General features: G+C 34.8%; 2 protein-coding genes across 2 annotated transcripts; one reads left to right on the top strand and one right to left on the bottom strand.

Annotated features, from left to right (window-relative positions):
- Positions 1 to 883: 883 nt before the first annotated feature.
- LOC123556233 (tumor suppressor candidate 3-like) lies at positions 884 to 19,786 on the top strand. Its single transcript, XM_045346833.2, has 11 exons — positions 884 to 1,040; positions 2,645 to 2,814; positions 3,302 to 3,419; positions 5,572 to 5,654; positions 13,480 to 13,537; positions 14,712 to 14,852; positions 15,168 to 15,257; positions 15,575 to 15,638; positions 16,740 to 16,814; positions 17,745 to 17,835; positions 18,835 to 19,786. Exons 1-11 carry the CDS (start codon positions 954 to 956, stop codon positions 18,848 to 18,850), a joined length of 993 nt encoding a protein of 330 aa, XP_045202768.2. The 5' UTR covers positions 884 to 953; the 3' UTR covers positions 18,851 to 19,786.
- A 2,274-nt stretch (positions 19,787 to 22,060) lies between these two features.
- On the bottom strand, positions 22,061 to 26,873 carry LOC128557007 (uncharacterized). Its single transcript, XM_053543381.1, has 3 exons — positions 26,403 to 26,873; positions 24,351 to 25,853; positions 22,061 to 22,156 (listed from the first exon to the last, which is right to left on the bottom strand). Exons 1-3 carry the CDS (start codon positions 26,871 to 26,873, stop codon positions 22,061 to 22,063), a joined length of 2,070 nt encoding a protein of 689 aa, XP_053399356.1.
- Positions 26,874 to 27,214: the final 341 nt, after the last annotated feature.

Here is a 27,214-nt window from a genome sequence, read left to right as displayed (position 1 = left end):
AAACCATATTTAATGAAATACAAACATACACAAAGAAAACAGGTCGATTTAAACCAACCTAATATTTATTTGTTTTATGTGTTCGATCCCTCCTATTAAAGAGAAAACGCATTTGAAATCAAGTGGTTGAGGTCTGTCGGTAGAACTTTGTTTAGAACAGAGCAACACATAACAATATTTTCCTTTTCATCCATTATTCAATCGTGTTTTTTTCCTTTTTGTTTCTTTACATCTATCTTTCACTTGAACAATGAAGATATATTTCGTCATCGGTTTAATCTACATCATGCTGACGAAGTGGGGAGAACTGTTTATAATGTTGGCATAACTTTAAGTCCAACCCATTTGCTGTTTTCTTCATTTCAGTATATGATTATCTATTTTGTATGTTATGTATATGTGCAGAAATGAAATTTATATTCAATAAAATATGATTAAACAAAAAACAATTTATCACATGTTTGACGTCGCGGGAGTGTAATATTAAATCCATTACTTAAAAACGATAATACGAACGCTAGTGTAATAAAGCTTTGACGTCGACATCTCTTATAGTATAGGAGACGTTGGTCAAATTGACTTGTTTATTTATAAAAGAAAGTAGAATTTTCGATGTTTCGATAGGAAAAACTAACATGTGATAAAAAGAATATTACAATAAATTTGTGACTTTCCACATTGAATTTATTAAACGAGTTGAATAAAATCTAGAGATGCAGAGCCTCGCATTTTATTAACTTATTCAACTCGTTTAATAAATTCAATATGAAAAGACACTCGTGTAATATCCTTTGTGAGTTTTTATTACTACCGGCACGTTTCGTACAAAGACGGTCAATTACCATACGTTACGGTACGGCAAAAAGGCACTATTCTTTCTTCCCATTGGCTTATCTAAGGAGATCGCGACCAATCATATTTCAACACACGTAGCCGGAAGTGTTCCTTGCAAGATGGAAGCAAAAATGACAAAAATTGCCGTATTGTGCGTTGTTTTTGCCATTTGCAGCATCACATATGCAGTGCAGAAAAAGAAAGAGGTTGCATTTTATTCTTTTATAAGTTTCAGTTGCAATAAACTGAGTTTCATTGTTATGCATTTGTTATCTTCTGAAAAAATGTTCTCAACATTGTTTAACCTGTTGTGGGTGGGGTAACATCTTACACACGGCTGCAAATGTAAAGTATCCAGGAGAGGCACTGTCACTCACTTTTTCTAACTGTAAAAATAAATATGAAATAAGGCAAAGCCATCTCAAATAAATCGGGTTGAACTTTTTCAAAGAATGTGACTAGTAGTAGTACAAGACTGGTTAGCCCAACTAATTGTGCGCAAAGGGCTCCTTGATATATTTCAGCTGTCTACTGCCGAACAATTGTCTAGGGATTATGACTGGCAGGTGCTGTCAGGAAACAGTGTTTTAGTAAAAATATTCTGTGCAAAGTTAAAATACAGAGATTATAACACCCTCTTCACACAACCCACATAACATTCTAAACAATGGAGAACGTTTTCCTTCTGTGTATATAGCCAGCGATGAAAATCACATCGCTCACTTTGAAGGCTTCAAATAGATGCTGTATTTAAACCCAATTTTTCACACTAAAAATTACATGTCTGGAAAGCTCATTCCAAATACAATCATTACATGTCCTAATTAATGAGAAAACCTTTGATTTGTAGGCAAAACACTTTTAAATTCCATGTATGTCGGCATAATATGCCAGTTACCTGACCCCTACCTTAAAACTTTCAGCTCAGAGATGTTTATATGCTGTTATATACGGATCTCTGAGCTGAAACGAATCCCCTACTGAAACCTAATCAGGGAATTAGGAATCATGCCAAAAGTCTGTAACGCTATAATATGTCATCAAATGAAATGCAATGAACTCACCTTTTACTTTAAAATGTTTCAAATCCATTTTTCTTTTGATCTGGCATAAAATAATCCATGCAACCTAATTTGATCACAAGTTATACACACAAGTTTCAAATTAGTATCCCTATCTGCAATATTTTGTCCGCCATTGCAGTTGTCACCTGATCATGGTACTCTTCATTTGAAAACCAATAGGTGGTATAGAACCGTTATTTATTGACCTTTTCTGAGAACTTAAACCTTCTAAGGTATGTTTTTTTTATGAATTTTATCGAAAATGGTTATGTTTATGATTAAAATAAATTCATAAACAGGTGAAATTTTGATCTTGATTTTCAGAAATTACCACGTGCACTGAAATATTGCATGATGTCATCAGTTTCTCACAAGAGACTGTGCGAGATGTTGCGGTTTGATACTGGTTAGTTAACCAAATGGGGTTTCGCCATAACTTAATGGACGCAACCATCGGGAAATAAAAACAGCGTCAGTTAAGTTATGGTAGCCAGAACTACCGGACCCCTAGCCACTGCCTTCAAAAGAATAGAAAATACCCAAGAACCTATTCACTTGAAAATAGTTTACACAAATTTATTATTGTCATCATACTTGTTACAGTGAATATCATACTTTGAAAATTACCAGGTGACATCATTTATATCCTATTCACCGCGTTTTTTCTTACTGGCTTTAGGAATTAATAACACACATTCAATTGAAATGAAATGTTCCTTAGACAAAGTTTATTCAAATTATTGTAGGATCCCCTTGCTGATCGGGTCCAGCAGATGGTTGAATGGAACAGTAAGAAGTCGGTGATAAGGATGAATGGTGACAAGTTCAAGCAGTATGTGAGGGGTGTGCCTCGTAATTACTCAGTCATTGTCATGTTGACAGCACTGCAACCACAGCGTCAATGCTCTGTATGCAAGTATGTCTCAGTCTTCCATTGTTCTGTATCATACTATGGTATTCCTAGCATACAGCCATAAGCTGAGTTTGTTTTTTTTTTCAAATATTTATTTGATGTTTGTCAAATTGAAACACATTGATTTTTTGGTCAAGTTCATATTAATCATAAATGCTGTCTTGGAAGTATTCACACAAATCATTAATAAAAACTAGTATTTTAATAGTACAAGTGTGATTTTGATGTACAGATATACTATAATTAACTAAATTTAACAATATTTCTAAAAATTCTTCTCTTAAGGCATACTACTGAAACCCTGTTGACAGTTGTTTAAGTTACAGAGAACTTACCCTTTTTGACAACACAGTTCATTTGTTACAAACTTCAGTACAGCATTAAATAACAGAAAAATGTATCAAGCTGAATAAATCCATACCCTAATATGTAATAGTCCATACTCCAAGTGGAAATGTTTTTAAAGCAGTTTCTATTTCTGTTCATACAGACAAGCTAACGATGAGTTTACAATCGTGGCCAACTCCTGGAGGTATTCAAATCAGTTCTCAAACAAACTTTTCTTTGCCATGGTTGACTTTGATGAAGGATCTGATGTTTTCCAACAGGTAATTTATACACAGTAGCTTATTTTATGGAACTATTAGATATTTCTTCAGTTTATTCTGCTGTCTTGTAAAATGGGTTTTGTGTCAGCTGGCATACTGTTGCGAGTGAAATGCAAAACAGGAACATTGCAGTGTTTGATTCATGTTAAAGGTCTGTTTTTATGTCCCCATTATTGAACTTTTTGAGGATTAAAGTGTCTGAACTGTTAGTCTATCCGTCAGTCTGTCTGTTATTGGGACTATCATGTCCAGTTATTGTACCCCCCGACAACAAAGTTGTAAGGGGGGGTATACTGGTTTCAGGTTGTCTGTCTGTCTGTCCGTCTGTCTGTCCGTAGACGCAATCTTGTGCGCACCATCTCTCCTTATCCCCTTGACAGAATTTAATGAAACTTCACACAAGTGATCAGTAACAACAGTAGTTGTGCATAGGGCACGTTAGGTTCTTTTAGAAAAAAAAATTGCAGAGTTATGGGACTTTGTTTTTTTGTTACTATACTATAGTATATACATACACAATCTTGTGCGCACCATCTCTCCTCATCCCCATGACACAATTTAATGAAACTTCACACAAGTGATCAGTACCAACAGTAGTTGTGCTTTGGGCATGTTAGGTTCTTTTAGAAAAAAAAAATTCCAGAGTTATGGGACTTTGTTTTTTTTGTTACTATACATAGACACAATCTTGTGCGCACCATCTCTCCTCATCCCCTTGACACAATTTAATGAAACTTCACACAAGTGATCAGTAACAACAGTAGTTGTGCATGGGGCATGTTAGGTTCTTTCAGAAAAAAAAATTTGCAGAGTTATGGGACTTTGTTTTTTTGTTACTATACTATATACATAGACACAATCTTGTGCGCACCATCTCTCCTCATCCTCTTGACACAATTTAATGAAACTTCACACAAGTGATCAGTAACACAGTAGTTGTGCATGGGGCATGTTAGGTTCTTTCAGCGACGAAAATTGCAGAGTTATGGGACTTTGTTTCTTGTTAACATACTATGTACATACAGTCTGCATATGCAATTTTGTACGTGCCTAATCTACCAAACCCTTGCACACAATTTAATGAAACTTCACACAAGTGATCAGTACCAACCCTAGTTGTGCATGGTGCGTGTTACTTTCTTTTAGATATATATTCTGCATAGTTATGGAACTTTGTTTTTTGTTACTATACTGTATACATACAGTCTATATATACATACAGTCCACATAATTATGCAATCTTGTGTGCGTCAAATTGCAATGTACTGTGTCAGTGCATGCGGGGGGGGTACATTCATCATCTTTAGTGATAGCTCTAGTTAGTTTTGTAGTTACGGAACTTTTTTGGTATTTGAAATATTACAGCCACATAATGACATTTGAACTCAACTCCTCCTACAGTTTTCATCAAATTGAAATGAAACTTGGTATACATCGTCAACATCAAGCAGACTTATGCATATTTTCAGGACTTTCATGTAAAAGTTTTTTTGAGTTTGGCCATTTTTGGACTATTACAACTACATGTATATCTGAACATTGTGTATCCAAATCCTCCTACAGTTTCCATTTATTTGACACATTATCTGCATGAAGTGGACATACACATATTTTTATGGATTTCCATGTCAGATTATTTTTTCTTGAGATATAAAAGGCCCTGTTGTGGATTTTAATAATTATTCTATCAGACATTTTCAGAAGGCATGTGTCATACAATGTTGACATCATTCTTGTTCATTTTTGTATTCAGACCTTATGTTTTATTCATAGGAGATAATAATCCTAATGGCATTCAATTTTCTGTAAAATTGTATCCTTTCATTTTAAGGTGGAATGTAATAAAAGCTGTAGCCTAACTAGCCTTTAACTGTAATAATGCCATAGTGCAGGTACAAACTAGTCACACTATTATTTGAAATACTTCCTGAAAATTTTAAAGTAAACATGGTAAATGAGATGAGAAACTGACTGGTATGAATCTTTAATGACCTTAAGTACTCACAACAAACTACACATCTTTCTTTTGCCAAACATTATTGACAACAAACCTGTGATAATTGAAAATGAAGTAAATTGCAAAGTCTGAAAAATTTCCTGATTTCATAGTAAGGTTGCATGTGCATGTAAATGTGTTGTTTTTTTGTTTCAGTTGAAGCTAAACACAGCCCCTGTTTTCATGCATTTCCCACCAAAGGGAAAGCCAAAGAAGGCTGATACTATGGACATTCACAGGTACTGTAAGCACTTCTGAACGTGTACATGTGCATGAAAAGTGTGCTATATAAATGTTGTATAATGATAACAATGTAAGGCTTGATGTAATAGCTGTGTAATGTTCTCGTGTGCACCACACACACTCTTTTGTCCCTTTTAAAACCATAGATGTATTGCTGCTTCCCCTGTTGATATTTATACTTTTCCTTAGTGCTGAACAAAACAAAATACAATAAAAACATTCATGTTTTTTTCTGATTTGTTCAAAGAATGATAAGCAATACAACACCTTTTGACAGTTTTAAATTATGTTTCAAATGAAGAAATGGATGTTTACACTTAAGAAGTTGTGGCCCAATTTATCATTTGTGTGTGCAATAGATATTAAATGATGCTCATTCAAACTGCTTCACAAGGTTCAAAACTAGATTCATTAAATCCAGTCAGTGTTTTTTCTAGGCTCTTTCTTTCCCCCGTTCCACTCTCAAAATAAGTCCCCCCCAACCCTCCTCCCCCCCACCCCCCACCCCGCCACACACACACACAAAAGTTCTGGATTGTTTCAAAACTAAAAATTTTGTGTAACCCATATAGCTGAAACACCAGACAAAATTAGCATTCAAGTCATTTTCTACTGCAATGTAACATATCTATAACAGGTACTACATGAGATGCATTTTAATGGGGGGACATATAGCGTTGCTTCTGTCTGTATGTACATCCCAGTATCTTGCATCCAGCTCCTCCCACACTATTATCCCAACATGCTTCAAATTTTCACAGATAAACAAGCTTGATTTGCAGATAGCCTTAAAGGAAGGATTTTTTTCTGTGGTTATTTTTACTGCAGTTACTGCCCTTTGATAGTTTTGCTTTATAGAATATAGAGAAAAACCTTGTGTGTCCAACTAGCCTTATTGGCTTCAAACTTTCACAGATGAACAAGCTTGATGCACAGATGACCATAAAGAAAGATACTTCTGCTGTGGCTATTTTAACCACAGTTCTGGTCCTTCAGTAGTTTTGCTGTATCGAATATAGAGAAAAATCTTGTAAGTCCACTCCTCAAACACTATTGAAAGGATATACTTGAAAGCTTTACAGATGAAGGACCTTGATGTGAAGATGACCATAAATAATGGACTTTTGACTGTTGCTATTTTTTCTAGAATTATGGCCCTTTTTTAATTTCACAAAGTAGGCCATTGTGAAGAAACTTGCTGTGTTGAACTCCTCATACACTTGATAAAGGAATAGATTCAACCTTGCTCAGATGCACAACCTTATCTGTATACAATTTGCTTCAAACTTTTTGTTGAACATCCTTTTTGTGAAGATAGTCTGCACTAAAATCTTTGCTATTTAGAGGATGACACAGTATGTGGGGGCATTGGTGTCCAATGGGCACAATTCTAGTTTGTTTATTAATCCCCGGCCGTGGCGGAGGGATTATAGGAATGGTCTGTGTCCGTTCTTCCGTCCGTAACACTTTTGTGTCCGCTCCATATCTCCTAAACCCCTTGAAGGATTTTCATCAAACTTGGGTCAAATGATCACCTCATCAAGACGATGTGCAGAACCCATGAGTCAGCCTTGTCGGTTCAAGGTCAAGGTCACAACTCAAGGTCAAAGGTTTGAGCCTGCCATTTTGTGTCCGCTCAATATCTCCTAAACCCCTTGAAGGAATTTTATAAAACTTGGGTCAAATGATCACCTCATCAAGACGATATGCAGAACCCATGAGTCAGCCATGCCAGCTCAAGGTCAAGGTCACAACTCGAGGTCAAAGGTTTGAGCCTTCCATTTTGTGTCTGCTCTATATCTCTTAAACCCCTTGAAGGAATTTTATAAAACTTGGGTCAAATGATCACCTCATAAAGACGATGTGCAGAACCCATGAGTCAGTCATGCCGGCTCAAGGTCAAGGTCACAACTTAGGGTCAAAGGTTTGAGCCTTCCATTTTGTGTCTGCTCTATATCTCCTAAATCCCTTGAAGGATTTTCATCAAACTTGGGTCAAACGATCACCTCATCAAGGCGATGTGCAGAACTTATGAGTCAGCCATGTCGGCTCAAGGTCAAGGTCACAACTGAAGGTCAAAGGTTTGAGCCTTCCATTTCGTGTCCGCTCTATATCTCCTAAACCCCTTGAAGGAATTTTATAAAACTTGGGTCAAATGATTACCTCATCAGAACGATGCGCAGAAATTATGAGTCAACCATGCAAGCTCAAGGTCAAGGTCACAACTAAGGGTCGAAGGTTTGAGCCTTCCATTTGGTGTCCACTCTGTATCTCCTAAACCCCTTGAAGGATTTTCATCAAACTTTGGTCAGATGATCACCTCATCAAGAACTCATGAGTCAGCCATGTCAACTCAAGGTCAAGGTCACAACTGAAGGTCAAAGGTTTCAGCTCTGTATCTCCTAAACACCTTGAAGGATTTTCATGAAACTTGGGTCAAATGATCACCTCATCAAGACGTTGTGCAGAATTCATGAGTCAGCCATGTCAGTTCAAGGTCAAGGTCACAGCTAAAATCAAAGGTTTACCCTTTCACTATCCATAGCAGTGGCGGGGGATTTAGCTGTCTTTCAGACTGCCTTGTTATTTGCTACTTTAGACTTTATGATAAACTTTGCTGTCTAATGGGGCCTCCACCTTTCCCCAGGGAACTGAAAAAAACTCTTTTGGTGCTTGTTCAAAATCAGGCATTAAATTTAACTTGTTTGTACTTTGTTAAATCTGCTTTTTGCTGAGACAGTTTGAAGTATTTTTATGGATTTGCTACCATTTAAACAGATCAAGAAAGTAAGCATATAAACGTGGGCTATCTATTTTTAAGATTATTATAACATTTATGAAGACACTGTGTTTCAGTAATAAAAAATAAATTAGTTGCACTAACAAAATTTTTTAGAAAGCTGCGTTTCATTTCTAACTACAATGAAATCATTAAGTTTAGTTGGCATGAAGTTTTCGTGTTTGGACAAAAAATGTATTTCATGACTTGGAGGCTTAAAATTGCAGTTTCAAACTTTCATTCCTTTGTTTGTTAGTCTTTACTTTTAGTGGACTGACACAACCAACAACTTTACAAAATAATCCACCTAGAGTAGTGATGATTTCAAATTACTTAATTAGACAATTCTATAGACTTATATAAAGACATTTTCAGATTTGTTTGTTCAAAAATAAAGTTTCTGCACCACAGAATTTACTACATTTTATTGTTGAAACACAGTGATATGTCTCATCTAACACTATTTTACTATCTGAGAGTGCATGGGTGCTGTTTTCTTTGTTTCTACTGAACTCCGATTTTTAGCTCGACTATTCGAAGAATAAGTAGAGCTATCCTACTCACCACGGCGTCGGCGTCACACCCTGGTTAAGTTTTTCGTACCAGTCCACATTTTGACAAAGTCTTTTGAGATAAAGCTTTGAAACTTTCAACACTTGTTTACCATCACCATGTCCAGTTATAGGCAAGAGTACATAACTCTGTCAAGCATTTTGACTGAATTATGGCACCTTTTGACTTAGAAATCTTGGTTAAGTTTTTCGTACCAGTTCATATTTTGACAAAGTCTTCTGAGATAAAGCTTTGAAACTTTCAACACTTGTTTACCATCACCATGTCCAGTTGTAGGCAAGAGTACATAACTCCATCAAGCATTTTGGTTGAATTATCGCCCCTTTTTGACTTAGAAATCTTGGTTAAGTTTTTCGTACCAGTCTACATTTTGACAAAGTCTTTTGAGATATAGCTTTGAAACTTTCAACACTTGTTTACCATCACCATGTCCAGTTGTAGGCAAGAGTACATAACTCCATCAAGCATTTTGGCTGAATTATGGCCCCTTCTGACTTAGAAATCTTGGTTAATTTTTTCATACCAGTTTATATTTTGTGTGAAGTGTTTGACATATGGCTTTGAAACTTTTATATCTTGTTCAGTATTATAGTCTCTATCAATAGGCAAGAGTACATAACTCTGTCATTTTTTTTGGCTGAATTATGGCCCTTTTTGAACTTGGAAATTGGTTCTGTTTTCGTATATATCCATGTTTTGTCAAGACTATTTGACATATGGCTTTGAAACTTTAGACACTTGTTTATCATTATGATTTCCATCTGTAGGCAAGAGTACATAACTCTGACAACTATTTTGGCTGAATTATGGCTCTTTTTGGACTTTGAAATTTTTGTCAAAACTGTTTGAACTGTGGCTTTGAAACTTTTAACACTAGTATATCAACATGATTTCCATCTATAGGCAAGTGTACATAACTCTGTCAACTATTTTGATTGAATTATGACCCTTTTTGGACTTGAAAATTAGTTAAATTTTTCATACAAGTCCATATTTTGCCTAACATATAACTTAACATATTTGCCATCATGGTCACACATTGCCATTTAGTGCAAGACTAATCGAAATCCACAAATACAGGAACATGTTATGTTTAATCCCTTTTTTTCTTTTGTCTGAAAATCTACGGAAATATTTTGACCCCATTCTTCAATCAATTCTTCGAATAGTCAAGCGCGCTGTCATCCGACAGCTCTTGTTTTGTATGTTGCAAGTTTTATTTAGACCTCTCTACCTTATTATCTAGTTTCTTTAAAGGTATGTCCTACTGATGTCACATCTCTGCCTGCTGGTGTCACATCTCTACCTACTGGTGTCACATCTCTGAAATTCCTTTGATATTAGTAGCAACTTCAATTTTTTTTAAATTTGTATCCTGAAGCTTAGGGTAGTAAGGCTTTGTAAATTTGTAGTTAGTCTTTGTAAATTTGTATCCTGAAGTTTCGGGTATTTAGGCTTTGTATCCTGAAGTTAGGGTAGTTAGGTTTTGTAAATTTGTAGTTAGGCTTTGTAAATTTGTATCCTGAAATTAAGGGTAGTTAGGCTTTGTAAATTTGTATCCTGAAGTTTAAGGTAGTTAGGCTTTGTAAATTTGTATCCTGAAGTTTAAGGTAGTTAGGCTTTGTAATTTTGTATTCTGAAGTTTAGGTAGTTAGGCTTTGTAAATTTGTATCCTGAAGTTTAAGGTAGTTAGGCTTTGTATCCTGAAGTTGAGGGAAGTTAGGCTTTGTAAATTTGTATCCTGAAGTTTAGGGAAGTTAGGCTTTGTAAATTTGTATCCTGAAGTTTAAGGTAATTAGGCAGGTAGTTAGGCTTGGTAAATTTGTATCCTGGATTTTAGGGAAGTTAGGCTGTGTATCCTGAAGTTTAGGGAAGTTAGGCTTTGTATCCTGAAGTTAAGGGAAGTTAGGCTTTGTAAATTTGTATCCTGAAGTTTAAGGTAGTTAGGCTTTGTAAATTTGTATCCTGAAGTTTAGGGAAGTTAGGCTTTGTAAATTTGTATCCTGAAGTTTAAGGTAGTTAAGCTTTGTAAATTTGTATCCTGAAGTTTAAGGTAGTTAGGCTTGGTAAATTTGTATCCTGGAGTTTTAGGTAGTTAGGCTTTGTAAATTTGTATCCTGAAGTTAAGGGAAGTTAAGCTTTGTAAATTTGTATCCTGGAGTTAAAGGAAGTTAGGCTTTGTAAATTTGTATCCTGAAGTTGAGGGAAGTTAGGCTTTGTAAGTTTGTATCCTGGAAATATTGGTAGTGAAGTTTTGTCAGTTTGTATCTTGAGGTTGAGGGTAGTTAGGCTTTGAGAGGTTGTCTGTTGCGTTAGGTGATATTTTCCAGACTTTGTCTTGGAGTTTTATTTTCATGAAAAATGGTCTTTCTCTGTTTTTGATCTACAGTCTAGGCCATTTTCTTTATTTTAGACAAAAGTTTAAGCTAGTCTTGTCATTTTTAGCTCCACTTTTTGAAGAAAATGTAGAGCTATTGCACTCGCCCCAGCGTCGGTGTCATTGTTGCCGTTGGTTAAAGTTTTTGATAAAGTCAAATGTCTCTGTTACTATTAAAGCTTTTGACTTGAGATTGGTATTAACTATCACAGTCTACACCAGGAGAAGCAATCCCCATAACTCTGATTTGAATTTTGACAGATTTATGCCCCTTTTTAACATAGAATTTTTTGGTTAAAGTTTTTGATAAAGTCAAATATCTCTGTTACTATCAAAGCTTTTGACTTGGGACTTGAGATTTATATTTACTATCACAGTCTACACCAGGAGAAACAATCCCCATAACTCTGATTAAATTTTGACAGATTTATGCCTCTTTTTAACTTAGATTTTTTTTTGTTAAAGTTTTTGATAAAGTCAAATATCTGTTACTATTAAAGCTTTTGACTTGCGACTTGGAAACATTGTTTACTGTCACAGTCTACACCAGGAGAAACAATCCCCATAACTCTGATTTGAATTTTAACAGATTTATGCCCCTTTTTAACTTAGAATGTTTTGGTTAAAGTTTTTGATAAAGTCAAACATCTCTGTTACTATCAAAGCTTTTGACTTGAAACTTAAAATAGTTGTTTACTATCAAAGTCTACACCAGGAGAAACAATCCCCATAACTCAGATTTGAATTTAGACAGAGTTACGCCCCTTTTTAACTTAGATTTTTTGGTTGAATTTTTATATAACGTCCAATATCTCTGTTACTGTCAAAGCTATTGACTTGAACCTTAAAATAGTTATTTACTATCAAAGGCTTCACCATAAAAAACAATCCCCATAACTCTGATTAGAATTTTGACAGATTTATGCCCCTTTTACTGGCAAAGCTCTAATTCAGAGTCAAGCACTGAGAAAAGTTGAGCGTGCTGGCTTACGGACAGCTCTTGTTTTGTATACAGAAACTGCCCCAGATATTTTTGTCTTTACACAGCAAATCAGCATTGTACAATGCATTCAGCCTGTCTCCCAATGTCACAGTTGCCCTATTACACATCTTTTGAAAGGTTGCACAGGAGTCACTGGTTTTTGCATGTTTGTAATTTTATCTTTTATCTCCCTCAGCAAAGTAAAGCAACTGTTTAACCTTTAGGATATTTGAAATAGAAAACTGTTCAACTATGTTTTAAGCCCTTGAAGTAATGGTTGTATGAAGGATGAAAAATCCAGTTCAAACATTAAGTACATCAGATTCAGTTACATTTACTTGATAAAGTAATTACCAGTTGATTATGGTAGAGTATGGAATTAAGTGTGGCTTTAAGACTAAGTCGTTTTTGATTTGTTCATAGTAATATGACAGGAGATTCCCTTAGAATAGTAGGTGAACAATTAAACTACCAGCTGTTTTTTGAATAATTAATTACATATTTTACTGGCAGGCTGTTATATTATAGGTGCATGTGGAATGATAACCTGAATTATAACACTATTCAACCATATTTGATGCACTTCCTCTTTGTCTCTGTAATTACTTCATAGATTTGTTTCAAACTTAAAAAGAGGTATTCCTCATCATCACCCACATCATATGGCACAAGGGCCATAACTCTCACACCAATATTTCATGAATTATCCCCCTTTTTACTTAGAACTTCAGGTTAAAGTTTTAATGCTTAAAATTATACTTATTTAATGTTTTAATACACTTTATCTGTATCTCTCTTATTACTTAATACTTTTGACACAGTAACGGCTCCAGCTTCCTCAGATGTGCCTAGTTTCACTATCCAGCATCGAAATAGTCGAGCGCGCTGTCTCCTGTGACAGCTCTTGTTGTTGTATATTTTTGCAAGAAAGGTTTGATGTTGCATGTTAATATTCCTTTATTTACTCAGTGTAATCATATCTGATAGAGCTTCATTTTGAAATATATAACAATACTTGCTTTTTTACTCTTTGCTTACATTGAATACATAGTTTTTGAAAAACAGTTGTTGGCAAGTTGATAATAAGGGAAAACTATGTTGATATTTCAGGGTTGGGTTTGCAGCAGAGCAGGTATCTAGATGGGTTCAAGAAAGGACAGATATTCAGGTAAATGTTACTGTACTAGTTACCATAGTTACCCTTTAAGTGTAATGTTTGTTACTTACACCATAGTTACCTTGTGAGTGTAGAGTTTGTTAGACTCGCAGTCGTTACTATACCAGTGTAATGTTTGTTGCATACACCATGGTTATCATTCAAGTGAAGTGTTCGTCAGATATTTAATGAGTTACCACTTGTGTGTAATGTTTGTTACTGGACATACATCACAACAAAGCAAGCTGACTAAATTGTATTTATTTTCTTAATGACTTAATATTTGGTCTCCTGACTGGTTATTTTAATAAATAAAGCACTTGACTATGAATCAAATTGGTCATAAGTTTGATCTGCAATTGAGTTAAGTATTTTCCAGGACAATTTAAGAGAAGACATTGTGTTTGAGATCAGTCTCCACAACTGATTCTCATATTCATATTTGGAAATTTCCATTTACTTGTTGAAAACAAATTTGAACTGGTCCAGGAACTTTGATTTGGTTAACTTGCTGCAATAAAATAAGTGAACAACTGTGAAAAACCAGGCTAAAGTTGGATATCAAACAAAAGTATTTGGTCTGCAGCATTCAGTAGATCTCTTCATGATATTCTGAAGAAAATTGTTTAAAAGCTTTGATACTTAGGTCCAGGTACACAACTTAGATGTTTTAGTACATTTGACAGACTGCAACTTCATTACTGTACTGACATTGTATTAAAACTATTATACCCAGAAAAAAAAGTTGATTCTGGCAAGTTGTTTCATGCCTCTATTACTTGACAAAGTAAAGCCCCTATTACTTGACAAATTTTGGCCCCTAATACTTGACAAATTTTGGCCCCCAACAGTGGTAAGCGAAATACTTTGAATTTGCAGCTACCAGTACAATGATATAAATAAATCTGCTTTAAGCATTGTTTGGAGTATAGACAAAGTGAGTGCTTACTTTGAAATCATTAATATTCGTGGAGGAGTAATTTTCGTGGATTTTGTGGTTGAGTCAATCCACGAAATTTAATCCCAATGAACAAGTAAAATTCCCATTAATTTTATGTTCAAAAGCTGAAATCCACGAATTCCTATCCCCACGAAATTGACATTTTGACCAAAACCACGAAATTTCATCCCCACGGAATTAAAATGATTTAACAGTATCTCAATGCGGTATGTTTTCTTTCTTCAGATCAGAATTTTCCGTCCACCAAACTACTCTGGTACCCTAGCACTTGCTCTACTGTTCTCTCTGGTTGGAGGTTTACTGTACCTGAAGAGAAACAACTTGGAATTTCTCTACAACAAAACATTCTGGGGAATAGCAGCTTTGGTAAGACTGGTTCCCTGCATAGTGTCAAAGTATGCAACCATTTAACAGAGTTCTCAGGAAAATCTAACAATGAGGCAGCACAATCTAGTAACTTTTTCAAGGCAAATAACAAAAAAATTACACTGGATTGAAATTTGAATGTTTAAAGAGGTAATATACCTTTAGTAAAGAATAGCTGTATATAAAGCATTTAGACTTGTACACATTTATGTAAGTTTCAATTGAGATGTCCTCTACAACTTCACTTGCCTGATAATGAATTGTGTGGTGTTACATATGATCAGTTTAATGGTATATATTTTCTTTTTGCAACAGTCAGTGATATTTGCAATGACCTCTGGACAAATGTGGAACCACATCCGTAGTCCCCCAGTAATGCACAAAAACCCAAGCACAGGAGCTATTGTAAGAAAATATTTATTGTCTTTAGAAAGATATACCTTTATAATTCAAGTCTTATTTATTTTTAGTGCAGTTCATTGTCAAATACTACAATGACTTGTAAATATGCGATTAATTTAAGATTTATTTCTAGTCAACACTTTTCACTGTGGTCATTCCTAGAATTTATTATAAATGTCCAGTCATTGTTTACTGTTTTCTTTTCTCCAAAATATCTAAATGAATGCATTTAGTAAGAATGGTTTTTAAGTCAGTTAGATGAAGTATAAACTTTGACTAGTAAGCATTGGTCTTGCAGTTTACTTATTTTTTGTTTTCAGCATTATATTCATGGATCTAGTCAAGGACAGTTTGTTGCTGAAACCTACATGGTCATGTTGCTGAGTATCCTTTCTAAACTGCACAACCAAGGACTTAAGTTTGATGATGTATAGCAAAGGTCCTTTGATGTTAATTTTAATGAAACTTGTTGTACTAGTAAATTGACATGTTATCTATTAAAGGTATATACCAATTTTCTCAGTATAAATCAAATACCAGTATTATAGTATTATAGGTTTGATTGATACAAAATATCTTTGTTGTCAAGTCGGTCAAAATGTTAAGTAATTGGAAAGACCTTTAAAGTACCGTAGATACCCGTGTATAATGCGCACCCGTGTATAATGCGCACCCCCGATCTTAGTCCAAAATCCTGGGAAAAAAAAAAAAAAAAAAAATTTTGGTCAATTTTGAGGTGGATGGAAAACGAAAGTAGAGTTTACATCGACACCGGTAATAAATTTTATCTCCACGGCGGAGAGCAGCATCGGTCTCACGGTACTATCGATTTTTGTTTTCTCGAAAATAAAACCAGTAAATTATTGTTATATTTGTTGTTTTACCTTTTTTAATTCACTATTTTGAATAAATAAATAGCAGCTGATTCAATATTTCGGAATGGTATCTTTCAAAATGACATGAGCTTCTCAATTTAAACTGGTAACAAGAGGTGTGATAGTCTTTTTGTCACGATCATAAAGCCAGTAATTACCGGCAATCAACGTGTCACCTCGTGTCAATTATGTTGTTCACAGTTTGATCTCGGTTAAAGATAATTCTCGATCTTTAATTAGTAACATAATTTTTGTGAATTATAAACATTTCTTTCGTCAAAATACTTTTAAATTTATATGAAATTAATTTTGTTTGAAAGAAAAATAAACAATTCGATCTTTTACGGAACGTAACGGCAATCTTAGATTTTAGCGGAGACAGTAAGCGCGGGGGGTAGTTTCCCTTTACCAAAATGGCAAACATCGGTAACAAACTTGTTTTGAAGTTGGAAAATTGTCTATACCTGTGTATTATGCGCACCCACGATTCGGGGGTGGTCCCGGGGGTCAAAAAACTGCGCATTATACATGGGTATCTACGGTACATTTTGTAACCTTTTCAAGCTTTCGTTTTAGTGTACTCGTGTATGTTCCTTAACTGAATGTTTAGATGCTGCAATAGTTGGTGGGTTTATTTTGATGAGTGAAGCAAACACTTTAAAAGGTGATCCTGGTAAAAAAAGAGGTAAGCTCTGTTTTCAGTTAGTATTGTTCAAGAAGAAATTTATCAGGAAAAAGTACTTTAATATGCAGATACATTGCATATTTATTATTTTGCTTAACCTTGGCAACTGCTCTGTATTTCATGAATTGCTAAGAGATAGGATATACTAAGAAAATTTGTAATTTGAGTATTCTGCCAAAAATAAAGAGCATGTTACCAGCATGCTTTATGTGTATTACATGTCTGGGAAACACTGAATGTTTTTAAAAGAATGAAGAAGAAATGAAAGTTAAGACACTTCAGTATAAACCAGGTTTTTCAAAGTTTAAAAATCAGTAATAATACTGGTGATGTTGTTGGGTGGATGAATGGATGAGCATATTCATACACGACGCATTTGTTCATTAGTTTCAGTTAAGGTTGAGTTGGAATGATACTTTTCTTAAAGGTAGCTTATAATTATATTATATATAATTATGGCCATATTTTTACAAGAAAAAAAGTATTTCTTGGTTAAAATTTTATTTAGGTAATCTTTATAGCCTTGAAATCTTGTACACTTGTTTATCGTCATGAGCTGAGTAAGCCGGTTGATAACTGTAAATCTCCAATGCATTTAGTTAGAATTATATCCCTTTTCATACGTAGAAAATTAGGATTGCTTGGTTTATTTTTAGCATCACTATAAAAAGTACATTGAGAGCTATCCTACATGCCTTGATGTCTAAAGTTTAGCTCAGTTTTGATGCACTTGCACTTTGTCTCTGTTATTACTAAGTAATTTTGCTTCAAACCTAAAATACAGTAAAACTCAGTTATAGCAAATTTGTGGGGCCTGGAGAATGTTGTGTTGGTGGCAGCAGTCAGTCATCATAAGCACCTATCAGATTATCTAACAATGAAAAGCTGAAAGATTCTTATCTGTTTACATGATTTTATCTTTACTTTCAGTGTTTGCCCTGGTAGGCCTGGGATGTGTTGCAGTATTTTTCAGTCTACTTCTGTCTATATTTAGATCCAAATACCAGGGATATCCCTACAGGTAACATACATGTTCTGTTTCATAGAATACCAGGGGTATCCCTACAGGTAACATACATGTTCTGTTTCATAGAATACCAGGGGTATCCCTACAGGTAACATACATGTTCTGTTTCATAGAATACCAGGGGTATCCCTACAGGTAACATACATGTTCTGTTTCATAGAATACCAGGGGTATCCCTACAGGTAACATACATGTTCTGTTTCATAGAATACCAGGGATATCCCTACAGGTAACATACATGTTCTGTTTCATAGAATACCAGGGATATCCCTACAGGTAACATACATGTTCTGTTTCATAGAATATCAGGGATATCCCTACAGGTAACATACATGTTCTGTTTCATAGAATATCTTTCTCCTAACACATGGTGGAATATCTATAGTTAAGTAGAGAACAGAAAATTACGGAAGTCATGATTTGAACTCTGGGTAAGGGAAATGTTCTCCCTGACAATTTACTCAAGATGTTATGTATTCTGTCACTATGTCGGTAACATTTACAAGTGCAACAGTAACACTAGTAGCCAAATTGTCTGACATTAGGCTGAAATACTGTTAAAACACCACAGCTGTATAAACTAGCAAGAGCTAGGGAGATCACACTGTGCTTGGTCATATATTGATGTTATTACTTTAGCTTCACTAGTGTAATAGTTTTTTTCCGACTACATTATTTCGACTTCAGATGCCGTCATTGATAATAATGTTTTTGTTAGTTATGTTTCTTTATAGTAACATGAACTATACTACAGGAATCTTACATCAGTTTTCACTCAGCCCTCAAATTTATTGTTACATGAACTATATATTTAACAAATGAAAGGAAGCGTTGCAAGGCAATTACTTGTAAGAGAACTGCAGTTTTGAACAACTGTCTTTGTAGGTTATTTCTACTGACAGTATACCAGAATGTAATAAGATTTCAGTAAAAATTGTGAGCGTAGTTGCTAGATACTTCTTCTCTGTTTAATATATATTTATTATTTTCCAGCTTCTTGTTCAAATGAAAACATCTTGATGGTGGTTGAACTTCTGAAGTGAAAATTGCTGTGATGAACAGTTAAGGAAATCTTCTTTTTAATCCATTTGGGAAAATTTTATTTCACCTCTTCGGCTGTTGTAGACAGATACAGGCATATCAGACTTTTAAAGTCTCATAGAAGTTTTGACATAAATTGGGGAAAACAGTGTTCGAAAGGACTCTCCTCCCATGGTATGATTTACCAATGCATTCCAGAACAGAATTTCTTTTGAAAGGATACACATATTATTGAAGGGCTGCTGTTGGTGCACTGTGAGGTATTTCTGTGCTGCAAATCAATTGCCTTGTGCAGCAGTATCTGTGTCAAGTTGATCTTTAAACATTTCATTTTTTGTTCATATCTTGTGTGTATGTTATTTTGTCAAGATTTTTGTTATGTATCACGACTTTAATTAAGGATAAGTATGAATGAATATTATGATAAGGCCTGTGCACCAGTTACTGCAATACAAAGTAGTACCATGATAGAAAATTAGAAAGTGCACCTTTGTTTCAGAGAGATGCTGGAAATGGCTTATAGGAAAAATTTTTAACAGCAACAGAAATGCTTATTGCAATAATTTTGAATGTTTCTTTAGCTTTAGATTATTGGCTGTAGTGTTGTATGAATGGGAATTTAAGGAATTGCCTATTCTTTTTCAATTTTTCTGGAAAGGTCCATTTTATGTTATTGTTTTTCTAGGAATTCCATTTTCTCCAATAATTATGATCATATTATGTATTCAAGGATATGCTGCCATGGTTTTAATTTAAATTTGTGTCAGCTTTATATTTGAATTATTTGACTATCTGGTTCTGTGTAGTATCATAATTGCTGCATGTTTTTAAATGGTCTTGCTTGTTGTTAAAAGGTAATAAGTTTTAACTTGTTTACAAAATAAACATAAAAAATGAATTAAAACTTGTTGTCACATGTTTCTTCCACTGTACTTTTGTTTGTAACTAAAGATTGATTTCATGAAAGAAACTGATGCATATTTTTAAATATGAGTGGCTGTTTTGGTTGTTAGAAGTCATAGAGCATTGCCAGATAACATTAGTTAATTCAAATTTCAGATTAGTATATAAGGTATAATCCCAGATAATATACATGTATACTGGTACTAATTTTAAGTTTAAAGCTGGGACTATATAAAGAATAAGGAGGGCTATTGTATTCGCATTAACATAGATATTAGTGTTGCTGTTACCTTTGCTCTCAAGTCTTACCACAAGCTTCTCAATTACACTTTGTTTGTAACTGATGCCTCTATGATCAACAAACATCGTTGTATACTGGTTTCAGGTTGTCCGTCTGTCTGTAGACGCAATCTTGTGTGCACCATCTCCTTATCCCCTCGACACAATTTAATGAAACTTCACACAAGTGATCAGTAATAACCCTAGTTGTAAATGGTGCATGTTAGGTTCTTTCAGAAAAAACAAGAGCTGTCTCCATAGGATGACACATGCCCCCGATGGCACTTTAAATGAATAGTTATGGCCGATGTTCGAGTTTAGGACCTTTGACCTACAGAGCTGGGTCTTGCGCGTGACACGTCGTCTTACTGTGTCACACATTTATGCATAGTTATTTTAAAATGCATGCATGAATGACAAAGATATGGACCGGACACGCCCATCAATGCACTATCATGAAAAAAGACCTTTAACATCTAAGTGTGACCTTGACCTTTGAGCTACGGATCTGGTTCTTGCGCATGACACGTCGTCTTACTGTGGTACACATTCATGCCAAGTTATTTGAAAATCCATCCATCGATGACAAAGATATGGACCGGACACGCCCATCAATGCACTATCCCTTAATGTCTAAGTGTGACCTTGACCTTTGAGATACGGACCTGGGTCTTGCGCACGACACGTCGTCTTATTGTGGTACACATTCATGCCAAGTTATTTGAAAATCAATCCATCGATGACAAAGATATGGACTGGACACGCCCATCAATGCACTATCCCTTAATGTCTAAGTGTGACCTTGACCTTTGAGGTACGGACCTGGGTCTTGCGCGCGACACATCGTCTTACTGTGGTACACATTCATGCCAAGTTATTTGAAAATCCATCCATCGATGACAAAGATATGGACCGGACACGCCCATCAATGCAATAACCTTTAATGTCTAAGTGTGACCTTGACCTTTGAGCTACGGACCTGGGTCTTGCGCGCGACACGTCGTCTTACTGTGGTACACATTCATGCCAAGTTATTTGAAAATCCATCCATCGATGACAAAGATATGGACCGGACACGCCCATCAATGCACTATCCTTTAATGTCTAAGTGTGACCTTGACCTTTGAGCTACGGACCTGGGTCTTGCGCGCGACACGTCGTCTTACTGTGGTACACATTCATGCCAAGTTATTTGAAAATCCATCCATCGATGACAAAGATATGGACCGGACACGAAAAATGCGGACAGACTGACAGACTGACAGACCGACCGACAGACAGACAGACGGTTCAAAAACTATATGCCTCCCTTCGGGGGCATAAAAAATTGCAGAGTTACGGGACTTTGTTTTTTGTTACTTTACTATATACATATGCAATCTTATGCACACTAAATGTCCTGAACCCATGTGAACAATTTAATGTAACTTCACACAAGTGATCAATAATAACTCTAGTTGTAAATGGTGCATGTAAGGTTCTTTCAGAAAAAAAATTTGCACACTTAAGGGACTTTGTGTTTTGTCAATATACTATATACATACAGTCTGCATATGCAATCTTGTGCACGCCTAATCTCCTGAACCCTTGCATACAATTTAATGAAACTTAACACAGTACCAACCCTAGTTGTACATGGTGCATGTTACATTCTTTTAGATACATATGCTGCAGAGTTATTGGACTTTAATTTTTGTTACTATACTATATACATAGTCTATACACATACAGTGCACATAATTATGCAATCTTGTGTTTGTCAAATTGCAATGTAGTGTCAGTGCATGCAGGGGGGTACATTCATCACCTTCAGTGATAACTCTAGTTTGTTTTAGGATCAGGTATGCCAATGGTCGAGGTTCCTGGGGGTCAGATACGGACAGTGTTTGTTTTATAGCTGTGTCTTCCTTATTGCTGGCCCTATTATCATTTAAATTCACACTGGGACTTAAATGTCTCAACAGTCTGTTGTTTAGGGACTCCAAAAGTCTCAATGTCACTGGGGATAATTGCCCAATCCATCTCCCATAAACATGGTTTTGTCATTCTTCCTCTTGTCACCTGTATCCCTATCCTTAAAGACTTCATCTTCCTTTTAAAAACAAACCAATTTAGACATTACGCTGAAGGAATTTAGTCCTCCTGCCCATGTAAGCAGAAATTACATTTGAACTTGACTATCCTCCATCTCTGATTCTTATAGACAAGCTTATACTTCCTTAGTGAGAATAAGATACAGTGGAACTTCCGAAAACCGGACCTTCTAACAAGAGCTGTCAGTGGACAGCGCGCTCGACTATTCTCAGTGCTTGATAGTATAATATAAGCTATGAGTAAAACTTTAACATTACAATAAGCATATTCTAAGTCGAAAAGGGGCCATAATTCAGTCAAAATCCTTGACAGAGTTGCCTCCTCCTTTTTACAGACTGGGGTCATGATGGTAAACAAGTATGCAAAATATCAAAGCAAAATCTCAATGGACTTTGAAAATATTTGGGGTGGTACGCAAACTATAACATTTATTCTAAGTCGAAAAGGGGCCATAATTCAGTCAAAATGCTTGATAGAGTTACCTTCTCCTTTTTACAGACTGGGGTCATGATGGTAAACAAGTATGCAAAATATCAGAGCAATATCTCAATGGACTTTGAAAATATTTAGGGTGGTATGCAAACTTTAACATTTATTCCAAGTCGAAAAGGGGCCATAATTCAGTCAAAATGCTTGATAAAGTTGCCTCCTCCTTTTTACAGACTGGGGTCATGATGGTAAACAAGTATGCAAAATATCAAAGCAATATCTCAATGGACTTTGAAAATATTTGGGATGGTACGCAAACTTTAACATTTGTGTGACGCTCACGACAACGCCGGGGCTAGGATACCTCCTCTAGTCTTCGAAAAGTCGAGCTAAAAACCGGAAACTTTTGAAATCCGCACTAAACTCAGTCCCGTTTTTTTTTCTTTCTTATTTCTATTATTTTTAACTTCTGAAAACTGGAACTTCCAAATTCTGAAAACCGGATGATTTTTAAGACTGTTTATATTTTAACACTAAAATTGACTTCCAAAAACCGAACAGCAAAATTTGCCGGATTAAAAGTGCGCCCCTGTCTTTAACATGTTGTTAATCCAAAAATGCTCATGGCAAGTTGTCAACATGTTCTTTCGTTTATTAATTAGTGGTGCACATTTATTTCCACATGCATTATAATCACAATGATCATTTGATGCAAAAGTATAAGAATAATCAGAGATTACTTTAATTTGTTTCCAATTAATGAAAAGTGATGTACTAAATATCTTGCGTGTTGAAAACTTTCTTAATGTTTGAATATAAGTATTAAAAGTAGTCAAAACTACAAAAACTTTTTAAAAACAAGTCACTTTATTTTTAACCAACGTTTCGGCTACATCAGCCTTCTTCAGGGTTCAAAATAAACATAACAAAGGAAGTGACGTCAACGTCAAACGACGTCGATGACGACAACGTCAAAATTAAACAAAGAGTTTGGCGTAAAAATCATAAACAGGATCATAGTATGATACATAAAAACTGGTGAAAAAATGCAGTATAAGTGCAATGATTAAGGAATGGCACCAGTAAAAACTGATTATGGAATACATACAAGTAATAAAATATACATATATAACAAGTATTTCAGAAAGGCATTAATACAGAATTTTTGAATTCATTCCTTGTGGAGACACAGTGCCCAAACGGTACATCCAGGAAGTCTCTTTTAAAAGCCTTTTCCAAGGATTAGTTACTTTATCAATGGGCATAAAAGAGAAATCCTGGATAGTATGTCCTTGAGAATTAAAATGTTCAGAAACATTAGTAGTAGTTTCTGGATAATGATTGATATCAAATCTATGACTATTCATTCTTTGTGAACATTGCTGGTGGGTTTGTCCAACATACTGTTTAAAACATTTATTACATGTTATTAAGTAAATAACATCAGTTGAATTGCATGACAGATCATGTCTAACATTATAACAAGATGAATTGGTGGAACTAGAAAATGAATTATCTTCATTAATATTTAAGCAGTGTGTACAGCGACGTCTATAACATTTACTTACACTACAATTTTTGTCTTTCTTACTCAGCCTAGAATGAACTAAAACATCTTGAATATTCTTGGGTCTTTTGTAAGCAACAATAGGTTTATAGTCATATAATTGTCTAACACTCTCTTGTTGAGAATACTTTAAAAGATTCCAATATTGGTTTATTATTTTACCAATATTGGGCAAAGATGGATTGTAGGTACATACAAAAGGAATGACTTTATCCGTATTTTTGCTACTGCACGAATTAAGAGCATCTTGCATTGATAGAGAAGAGGCCTTCTTTAATGCCTCATTTATAACACATTCAGGGTAGTTACGTGCTTGAAAGTATTCTCTGAGCTTGTCCATCTCCTTGTCAAAAATGGTATTATCCGAAGTAATACGCCTAAAGCGCTTAGCCTGGCTAAAGGGAATACCCTTTTTACATGAAACTGGGTGACATGATGAAAATTCTATATACTGATGACTGTTAGTGTCTTTTTCATGTACACTAGTGTGCAGGATACCATTTTCATCTTTTTCTATGTTAACATCTAAAAAAGTAGCAGTATCTTTAGTGTAACAATATGTAAATTTTATAGTATCATGAAAACTGTTCAATCTGTCAAAAAAGTCTAATAAGTCCTCTTCTGAATGATTCCAGATGAAAAAAATATCATCTAAAAAACGTAACCAGATAAGTGGTTTCTTATCACAGGAGTCTATAAATTCTTTTTCAAGTTTACCCATAAATAGAGAGGCAAAACAAGGAGCCATTTTTGTTCCCATAGCAGTTCCAAATCTTTGAATGTAATTAATTTCATTGAACTGGAAGTGTTTTTTTGTAAGTATTAATTCTATGATTTTAGAAATGGAGTTAATAGAATCCTGTGATCTACTACCATTTTCCATAAAATATTTGCAAGCATCTATGCCCTCACCATGAGGAATATTACTGTATACAGATGTTACATCTAGTGTTACAAGATATGCATCTTTATCTATGCTAGAGAGGTTTTGTAACTTTTTGATGAAATCTGTAGTGTCTTTTACATAGGAAGGTAAAGATTCCATGTATGGTTTCAAGATTGTATCAACATATGCAGACATATTTTCAGTTAAAGCTCCACAACCTGAAATAATAGGTCTCCCTGGGTAACCTAGGGGTAAATCTGGGTCAAACGTTTTATGAATTTTAGGTAATATATAAAATTGTGGGACTCTGTCTACGTTTGAGGGGTATAGATTTTCTAAAGTTGATTCTCTAATATTTTCTAAATTGTTAAGACTATCATGTATGTCTTTACTGAACACTTTCTGGGGGTTTTCATCAAGTCTCTTGTAATATTTGTTGTTTTCTAGCTGTCTATAAACCTCAGAAATATAATCCTTTCTGTTCATTATAACAACACTGGAACCTTTGTCTGCTTTCTTCACGACAAAAGTTTCATCTTGACTCAGATGTTTTAATGCCTCTTGTTCTTCTTTTGATAAATTTGATCTGTATTTGTACTTTTTGTCACAAAGTAAAATTTCATTAGTAACTGCCTCTATATAAAAATCAAGGGTTGAATCTCTACCAGACTGGGGTATAAAAGTAGATTTAGAATTATCTCTCTTATTAAGGTTATTATCTGCAGAGTTATTTATAATTTGGGAGTCAGTAAAAGAGGCAAAGTATTCTTTAAGGCGTAATTTTCTTGTGAATTCAAAAACATCTTGCTTCAGCTGAATAACATTATGATGTTTTGGTTTCAGACAATATTTTAAACCTTTACCTAGCAGTCTATATTCTGTGCCGGTTAATTTTCTGTTCGAAAGGTTAATTACTGTTTTCTTACCCCATTCAATTTCCTTCTGAATTTTCTTTTGTTGTCTCCATTTCCGTTTGTTAGTAATTCTAATGAATCTTCTGTTCTTTGAAGTTTTAGAAGAACTTTTGTCAGCTGTTGCAAAGTTTCTGTCAGTTGATTTTGTTGTTGTTGTTGTTTGTTCTGTTGTTTCTGTTCCCCCATTTTGACGGCCTCCGAATACATTATCTTTTGGTTGCCTGGGGATGTCTCGTTTTTTGAAACATTAGTAAGAGCTAGGTTTATCTTTTTTGCCTGTTTTTCTTTGAGTTTGTCTCCATTTTGTTTTAGACTTTCTGTTGTTCTGGAAGTTTTTTTGAAACTTTTTTGATTGTTGATTTTGTTGCATATTTTCTTTTGATCTAGGTTTCGTTTCTGCACTGTTAATCTTATTCTTCTGTAAATGTTTACGTTTTCCATCTCTTACGGAAGTGCTTGGGCGCTTACTGCTTTCCTCAACAATAAAACAGTCTCTAGAATCTTTAAGTTTCTCTAACTTCTTGTTTTGTTTCTGTATGATTTGATTCTTCTTTGTTTCAGTTTTACAGAATATGTCTTGTGAAATAATGTTAAGTTTACCTTCATCTTTCACTTTTGCTTTGAGTTTTTCTTCTAACTCTGCCATCTTTGGTTTGGATTCTTGAAGTTGTAGATAATGTTCCTCGGCCACCATTCTTGTAATTTCCATTGATGTTTTCCATAGAATATTATCAACCGATTTTTGCAAACGTTTATTTTCACCAACTTGCACTTGTAACTTTAGTTTTAAGCCATAAGGTACAACTCCATCTGCTATACAGCTTTCTAGAAAGTGTAAATGTGTTGCCTTTCTCATTTGAAAGTCCGCCATTTTGTCAATTTTCTTTGTGTAATATTCTTCTGTTTCCTCGTTACTCATTTTGCAGGATCATTAAATGATGCCAATGACTACTGGTTGATTCAGAATATAAGTATTAAAAGTAGTCAAAACTACAAAAACTTTTTAAAAACAAGTCACTTTATTTTTAACCAATGTTTCGGCTACATGTTTGAATGAAAGAATTAAAGATTGATGTTTAATTGATTAAGTTAAACTATACATTATCAACATCAATTTAATATTACCAAACCAAGGACTTCAAAGATGGTAAAATGTAAGTGGAAAATGTTTGAGCAAATGCTATTATTATTTTATATATATAACAAGAGCGCCGCCAAGCGGGGCAATAAACACCCGAATGCTTACATCATAGGATGGGA

This window comes from Mercenaria mercenaria, chromosome 5 (assembly GCF_021730395.1).
Source record: "Mercenaria mercenaria strain notata chromosome 5, MADL_Memer_1, whole genome shotgun sequence".
NCBI classification, from domain to species: Eukaryota; Metazoa; Mollusca; class Bivalvia; order Venerida; family Veneridae; genus Mercenaria; species Mercenaria mercenaria.
Note: the sequence above shows the minus strand (reverse complement) of the source record. Positions and strands in the feature narration are given on the sequence as shown.

Excerpts from the sequence above, each read along its gene's own strand:
- LOC123556233 (XM_045346833.2), top strand. The coding sequence starts at position 954 with ATGGAAGCAAAAATGACAAAAATTGCCGTATTGTGCGTTGTTTTTGCC. Across the intron at positions 1,041-2,644 it reads CAGTGCAGAAAAAGAAAGAG|GATCCCCTTGCTGATCGGGT; the intron begins GTTGCATTTTAT and ends AAATTATTGTAG. Across the intron at positions 5,655-13,479 it reads GATACTATGGACATTCACAG|GGTTGGGTTTGCAGCAGAGC; the intron begins GTACTGTAAGCA and ends TTGATATTTCAG.
- LOC128557007 (XM_053543381.1), bottom strand. The coding sequence starts at position 26,873 with ATGAGTAACGAGGAAACAGAAGAATATTACACAAAGAAAATTGACAAA. Across the intron at positions 25,854-26,402 it reads GTAAGCGCCCAAGCACTTCC|CTGAAGCAAGATGTTTTTGA; the intron begins GTAAGAGATGGA and ends AATGTTATTCAG. Across the intron at positions 22,157-24,350 it reads CGGATAAAGTCATTCCTTTT|GAAGATGAAGTCTTTAAGGA; the intron begins GTATGTACCTAC and ends TGTTTTTAAAAG.